Here is a 7,780-nt window from a genome sequence, read left to right on the forward strand (position 1 = left end):
GTTAGATGAGTGGGTTTTGAGGGGCATGTGAAAAGGTGGTTAGTGTCGTGCAGGGTGCCTTTACATGCAAGACATATGTTTAGTATGTCGGGGTTCAATTCTGGATAAGTAGGAGTTTAACCTGCTAATTAATTGTGCCAGTGTTACGCAGGTCTCACGGGGAAGCTGGAGCTCTTTATCTGCTGTAAGTGGTGGTTGGACTCCGATTACTCCGGTAGCGTAGCTACACTAATGATGCGGCGATAGCTGTAAATTAAATGATAGGTGGTATTGTTGCCTTTGTAAGAGTGTAAGATAGTCCCGTTGTTGTTGTTGTAGCAGCATAAAAATTCCCCATACATATATATACGGGGAATGCTGCTGAAGTGGCAGTACTTGGACGGATATAAATCCAGGTCGCTCCGATTACGTAGAACCGACTGTCGTCCTCCCAATTTTTTGCAGCTTTTGGAAGGTTCGATGCATTCAACGATCACCTATTCATAAATAAGTACCTGAGATATACACTGATGATAATACTTACATTACATAGACGACTAGAAAAAAACAAAAATATTTTATTTTACTTTTATTACTGGCTGACCAGAATTTTTCTTTTTTGTTTTGCTAAGTTGCATATTCTTGGCATATTTGCCACTTTTGTTACAATTGCACTTATTTTTCTAGAACACATACACAAACATTTTCACATGTAACACATTTATATTATTTTTTCTACTGCTAACATTTCTCAAAAACAAAAACAAAAACACAACAACATTAAGCCTGTAAATTTTATTTACCATGCAACCTCATATTTTCTACTTGTTCGTAGTTAGCTCTACAATCAAGATCTACTTAAAATACATTCAGTTTTTGAAAGACGAAATAAAAAAAATATGCTTTGAGATACGAAAACATTTTTAACATTAATTGCTAAGCGTCTTTAAATACTAAAATACTAACAATGAAATATTGTAATTTTCTACATTACTAATAGTTTGCGCATATTATGCATTATAATTAGCCAAAAAATATTATTAAATATTTTCTAAATTTAAGCTTGAAAATAATTTATCCATATGTATTTCAATATTTACAATTAAGTTTAGCCCAAACTTTATATTCATTCACAAATTTATTGAATTTCGATATATGGGTAAGTATATACATATGAAAGCTTTTCTTTGGTGAAGTTTCCAAAATGATGGTACAAAGAGTTTAGAAAACACTTGGGGGCTCTGGTTGTTCATTTACTAGCAAATAGTAATCACTGAGGAACAAGACTGCAGGCAAGAGCTTTCTTTGGCTTTGGCATGCTTTTTAGCTTGGTTGAGACTTGACTGTGGTAAATCCGAGCAAATTTAGATCCATTTGAATCATCTAAATGCAATTTATTGTATGACACGGGTGGGTGAAAAATTTTCTGGTAGTAACACATTTGTGCATTTTTCAGTTTTAAGCTACCATTAAACACGATGCCTGCTTATCTACCAACGAATTTGATGTTTATATTGATCGTCAATGGCTATTCGTTTTATTGTCTCGTAGCCTAAAATTATGCTAAATGAGAATGCCGCAGACTGCACGAGGCGTGCAGACAGACCTTTAACAAAACAGTTTAGATGCTCTTCTCGCCACAACTCTTGAAATGCAACACGCATGGACTCTAATCGTTGAACCTGCATTTATAAAAAATTAATTGTTAAAAGGAACTTTTTAAATAAATTCATATTACTCACCTGCAAACGCGCTCTTACAATATCGAGCGGATTAGTAATTATGGTTGTGGTAAATCCTCCTAAACTTCCGGCAATGCATTGTATAAGAAGATGCGAAACCCAAGGTGGACATATTCTGCACAATTCATCTAAAATTTGAGTCAAATAGTATTCAAGATTATTTGGAACTCATTTATTTTTCACTACGTTACCTTGGTAGAGATGATAGAAAGCCCACCACATCGCCGAATTGGGTACATATGCCATTAAACTTGCTGTATAGCCACGATAGAAGCCACGAAAACCATCACGCTTCAATATTTCGCGTGATATATCCATTGACATCGTAAAACGGTTACGTTTATTCCCTGTTTTTATGCCAAGCGGGTTCATATCAATTCGGGCGTTGCCTGCATGTGCTGCCATACCCAAAACCATTGCATGTTGCGAAATTACATCGAAAGGCACAATAATAGTTTGACCTACGAGCGATGCACAGCCTCCCGCAACCAGTGCTTTAGTGCGAACACCGGCACCAATTTCATTCAGCAAGTGACGAACGCCTTCGTATGTGCTGATATAGAATACGCCTGACACAATTTGCACAGAAGATATCCAAAATCCGCGGTATAACCCAGGAACACCTTCGGATCGATATATTTTTATGGCACAATCAATCATGCCTTTATACAAATCGCTTTTATATTGCACCTGTAGTTGGGTCTTAATCACTGTTAATGGAAATAGGCAACACCGCACAGAAAACGAGCTTAACATGGAAAGTGGAAAAAATTTCGATTTATTCATCATATCCCACTCAATGGTGCGTATGTATGGCGTCGCATCCATAGAACTGCCTGAGCCGGTAGAAGCCCCATTAGCAACCGAAATGCGATTCATAATGTTAGCTCTTAATCGTAGCAAGTGTAGCAACTATGGTAGTGCTTGCAATGACTATGGTGCGTTTGATTGCAAACTGTATTGAAGACGCGCACATCCAGATTATTGCTGCAATGATTGTAAGAAATTGCGTCAGTTCTAAGAAAGCACTACGCTCCGAGGATCTCACAAGGAGAAACTAAGTAAACTGCATATTGTCCTGAAAGGAAAAATTAATGAGCTCTTAAAATCGGTTTATTTTGCATTCAATCTCCTCGTACGACATTTGTCAGTGACCACCGCTTTGATTCAGGTTTATTATCTGAACATAACAAAAATATACCATCAACGGTAATAAAACTAAACTATTTACAATTTGTTCATCGCTTCTTTGCAATTCTTTAAACCAAGAGGGACACTTAAATCCCTAATTTAACATCAATTATATAACATCAGCGCTTGACTACAATTTGACAAACTATTGCAAACATCTTCATTCATACGAATGTATTCTGGCCTGAGAATGTTAGTCTGGATGATTTGCAAAATGTACCACTCATAGATTAGTGATTATTTACCTGGGTAAAAATTTCTGATATTTATACTCTAAAATTTGAACATCATTGCGTCAGACTCCAAGCTTATAATCATGACAAATGTATTTCGTTTTAAGCTAAAACCGAACCAAATCACAACATAAATCACTCGCAATAAAAAAATGTCTAAGCACTAAGTAAAACATAATCATTAAAATGACAAACGTCAACGTAGCTGTCAAATATAGATAAGAAATAGTATTGCCACTTCACCACAATGCTGATGGAAACATTTTAGGTCATTTTCACTTTTATCATAGAAACCACATATTTAAAATACTACCACATGTTTACTGAAATAAACTGAAAATTCATTGTAAATATTGTGCAGAGAATAAATAGAAATGAATATATTTTATAATATTGCTTCTGAATAATAACAAATTAAGGAACAACAAATTGCTTAAAATTGTTTCAATATCTACAAATATTCTACCACACTTTGTTAGAGATCTACCACAGTTTGTATTAATAATTAGTTTCTGAAGTGGCAGCACTTACTGAATTGGAGATATTCGGGTTTGGTGGGTATTGAACCTATTAAGAAATTCATTACTATAAATTAAGTTAAATTATCAAATGAAAGTTGCTTATTAGTATCCTTGTATATATACTAGTTGCAATTGTACAACGCTTATTAACAATGAATAAGAATTGTTGGAAAAAAAAATACGATAAATATTTGTAACTGTAACAAATATTAGTCTTTCCTTGACAATAATCTGAATAAAAAAAGTTATGTAACATTTCATCGGATCCATATCCTATACTTTTAGCGGAAAAGTTCTTGTTTCAATAAAAAAATTCTATTTTTACTAATTAGCTTACTAAGCTTTTATTGGGATACAAATATAAAAATTCAGATAGACATAATTAAGATACAAATTAGAAATAAGGAATTCTTCACACAAAGTTGAAAGTCTGAACCAATTTGAGGTTTGTTATTCCAAGCTACGGAAAAGAGTAATTTGAAACTAAACAGTCTTCAAATACTGACCAGAACACGACATTCGCATAAAATAGGCTAAAATGGTGAGTTCCCCACACTAGATGACTTTAGTGCCTAAGCTGATGTTTTTTGTTTTTGCCAATTTGGTGGTTTAAAGTGTCCTGCTTCGTTGTTGTTACCTTGTTTATTAGTTTACATTGTTATTCAAACCAACCAAATACAAATAGCAAAATACAGTACATGTAAATGTTGTTGTTACTCTGTCGAAGTCATGCTATATGAATTTGCCTTGCCCCTGACGAGCATACATATGTACATATGAGCATATAGTATGAAAGTTCTTAGTACATGCATGCAAATGCCATTTACATATCCATGTTCATTTGTATGCATGTGCAACATAATTCCCCTGCAGTCAAATGCACTAGTTGTAGACTACTGTCTTCTAGTATGAGTCGCAAGTAGTCACGCAACTGTCTTTTCTCCATACAAGCGACTGGTATTTTTATCATGTCCTACGCGACGTCAATTGTCAGATTTCGATCAGAAAAAAACCAGTCTCATACTAGTTCAAAATAGACTAAAACTACTAGAGCAATTATGCATCAAACTACTTTTTGAAGTTAAATATAAATTTTACTAGAGCAATTGATTATTTTAATAAAATCTATAGAAAGCTAGATGTTGATTTTTCCATACCAAGATCTCATTTTGCTTTCATAAAAAATCTTGTTCTACTTAGTCATTAAAAAGCTAACATTACGAACTTTCTGTAACATTTAGTCGATGCGATTTTTCTTAATCATAGGCTTAATAAAGAAATGAAATACATAAATCATTGAATATGTTCTCGTTATAACATACACAAATAAATTGTAGAATTTAAATGAAATAGGCATGAATAAATCGTTTCCTGATCGGTACAAATGTCGTATTTTTCGGAGTAGTTCGATTTCATTCAAGAAATTCTAGTTGTCAGTTAGTATTTTTTTCTGACTAGTTTTGTGTTTCCAAGCACGACCTTTATGAGTGAGCATAAACGTATAACTATTTTGAAAAATGAATGAAGTTTTAAAAGTATAGGTCAGGTCATGTGAACAAAGTACATTTCTTAGCGAATTTGCATGTAATATGCCGGCAGTAAGTCCTTGATTCATATAAAAAAGAGGTGTCCAATAGCAATAGATTGCCTTCGAGCAACAATAATCTTCAAAAAAGGTCCTTATAAAAATCGCGTACCCTTCGGAGAAGGTATGGAACTCTAAAAGGCATCAAGGAGCACATCAACAGTGAAGAAACCCAGTAAGACAATAACCATTTCACATGTCACCATAATTTACATAATTAAGCTCGTTTAACAGTACTTCCTTATTGACCCAACTCTACGCAAACAGCACGTTGTGCCTAGCTATGTCTACCGTTAGATAACTTTTTAAAGATGTATGCAGAGTCTTGCGTTGTCGCTAAGATAACAACGCACTTCACAAATCGGGGAAAGGCACGGCCTAAGCTTGGTATGTATGTATGTATGTGTGTGTACATATATCCATATGCTACAGTAAGCATACATACATACGTATACAAACAAGCTTTGCATATAGAAAAATTACTAGCCTTGTATTCATCCGCCTTTCTCGCATAATGTCATATGTGTATATGTATATGTATATACAGATCTATGTATGCTGGCATTCATATGTACTTCAACATCGACCGCTGCTTGTAATTTTACACACATATGTACGTGCATATTTATATACACATATGTAGATAACAAATGTAGGTTTGTAAATAGCTTGACAGGTCCTGTAGTAGTGACCAATAGGAAGAACAAATAGGCAAGTACAAGCATGCGCAGTGCAAAAGCTGCGCTATGCTCCGCCTTCTTCGCGAAGATGTGATACTCAAGATGAACTTTATCAGAATATTTGAATATCCTTCAATGCAGTAACGGTCAGTATTTGAAAAGTGTAGCATACATTGCGGAGCCATCAAATGCTTTTGCTTAGCAGTTATTTTTGATAGAATTATAAGCAAAAGTGAAATTCTAGTGTACTAAAGTAAAAGAAAAAAATACCTTTAACAAAAAACAAAATACATATTTGTGCTGGGCTGTTTAAGAAAGCACTAATTAAAACAACAAAATCAAAACATATTAATCTGTGAAGCAATTACAAGCATAATAAACAAAGCATACAAATAAAAGTACCCAAAGGATATATAAATTAAATGAGCGCGAACAAATCTCATGGATAAATTGGTAAGATATTTAGCTGGAAGATAGAGATCCTGAAATTAGGTTCTCTAAATTTTAAACAAATTTTTAGGAGGTTCACATTCAACGAGCCTTTTTTTTACTTTTATCAAATATGTGGCATCAATGATAACAAAAAATTATGCAATATTGTATGGATAGAGCTTGCATCACAAATTTTGACAGCGTCAATGTTTTATAGCTCTGCATTTGATTTTGGACGACCTTTATGAGTTTAACGTTGAACGAATGACTTCCGCGCCTAAACTCGTTAAATCCGAGCTTCATTGTGGTAAAGGATGGGGATTCAAATTGTAAATAAAGTTATCGTTTCTCTCTTGTCCTGATGTTGTTGGACTCCACCTGATAATCCACATCAAAAAACGTAATAAAAATTGCATGACAAAAAACTTTAACAAATTATAAAAACACAAATGGAAATGTCAGCTAGCATTATAAATAACATTATAAATAGTGAGCCTCGTATGTTTGGTTGCACGTTTTGTTTAGAATTTTATGAATGCCGGCAATTAGTAGAATTTTTTTTTACAGAATATAACTAGAAAATCGGTCAGAACATTATTCTGTTAATCTAATAAAATATTTAGAAACACTTTAACATTAAGTGAAATTTACTTTAAAACTTTTTCAACATCAGGGCTACATTACAATTTTTTTATTAAGAAAATACAAGTTTTCTTCTGTATGCCAGCGTTTGATCTCACTATCGATAGTACACATCAAGCAGACTTTTCTAACATCAGTCGTCTCTCTGCGCTCAATGGCAAGGTAGGTAGGTATGAGGTTGCCAATTGACGCACCTTGGTCTGCTGTAGTCCCATTGAGATACCATCCAGCGCTGTTCTCCCTCCTCACTCTACACTGTCCTCATAAGCTGACGTTCTTAGTTTTAAATTGGCTACTTCTGCCATATTATTCAAAAAACTTTTTCGAGAATATTGAACCTTCTTTTACCCAGTGCCTTGTACCCGCATAGAAAGTGTCATAAAAAAGCTTTTTATAAAACCTATTTGCCGTCCAATAGCGGTATAAAACTACTCATCAAAGCACCAGGCAAGAACACATGCCGTAGGTTAGAAAATATGAGTCGCCAGCGGGCGCCCGGAACTGTCCTTTTTGTGTGAATTTTATTTGTTTTCGGCCTGAGAGAGCTATATTACTTTGAGAGTAATTCGTGTTTTTCACTTTTAAAAATAACAACAAACAATATCTTTATTTAAAGAAATATTTTTGGTTGTTTGCAGTACATTTTACGCAATGATTCATTTATTTCTAAAATATTAGTGACATATGTATGTATGCTAGTATTAAGATGAGTTCAGGTAATTAGAATTGCAAAACAAAAATAAATTAATAGAAACAAAACACGTCATCCGCTCTT

At 34.0% G+C, this 7,780-nt stretch overlaps 1 protein-coding gene across 2 annotated transcripts; it reads right to left on the minus strand.

The window, feature by feature from the left end:
- Window positions 1-543: 543 nt before the first annotated feature.
- On the minus strand, window positions 544-3,335 carry LOC128855283 (solute carrier family 25 member 44). 2 transcript variants are annotated; one of them, XM_054090039.1, is made up of 4 exons: window positions 3,158-3,335; window positions 1,913-2,708; window positions 1,722-1,849; window positions 544-1,661 (listed from the first exon to the last, which is right to left on the minus strand). In XM_054090039.1, the coding sequence occupies exons 2-4, from the start codon at window positions 2,598-2,600 to the stop codon at window positions 1,470-1,472; spliced, it is 1,008 nt and encodes a 335-aa protein (XP_053946014.1). In that variant the 5' UTR covers window positions 2,601-2,708; window positions 3,158-3,335; the 3' UTR covers window positions 544-1,469. The 2 variants fall into 2 exon arrangements, with proteins under 2 accessions (XP_053946014.1, XP_053946013.1); XM_054090038.1 differs by having other exon boundaries at window positions 1,913-2,799.
- Window positions 3,336-7,780: the final 4,445 nt, after the last annotated feature.

This window comes from Anastrepha ludens, chromosome 2 (assembly GCF_028408465.1).
Source record: "Anastrepha ludens isolate Willacy chromosome 2, idAnaLude1.1, whole genome shotgun sequence".
Taxonomy (NCBI): domain Eukaryota; kingdom Metazoa; phylum Arthropoda; class Insecta; order Diptera; family Tephritidae; genus Anastrepha; species Anastrepha ludens.

What these genes read in the sequence shown, in the direction of transcription:
- LOC128855283 (XM_054090039.1), bottom strand. Translation starts at nt 2,600, where the DNA reads ATGAATCGCATTTCGGTTGCTAATGGGGCTTCTACCGGCTCAGGCAGT. An exon ending in TTTCTATCATCTCTACCAAG is followed by an intron (nt 1,850 to 1,912) that starts GTAACGTAGTGA and finishes CTCAAATTTTAG; the next exon opens with ATGAATTGTGCAGAATATGT. An exon ending in TTGTAAGAGCGCGTTTGCAG is followed by an intron (nt 1,662 to 1,721) that starts GTGAGTAATATG and finishes TTATAAATGCAG; the next exon opens with GTTCAACGATTAGAGTCCAT.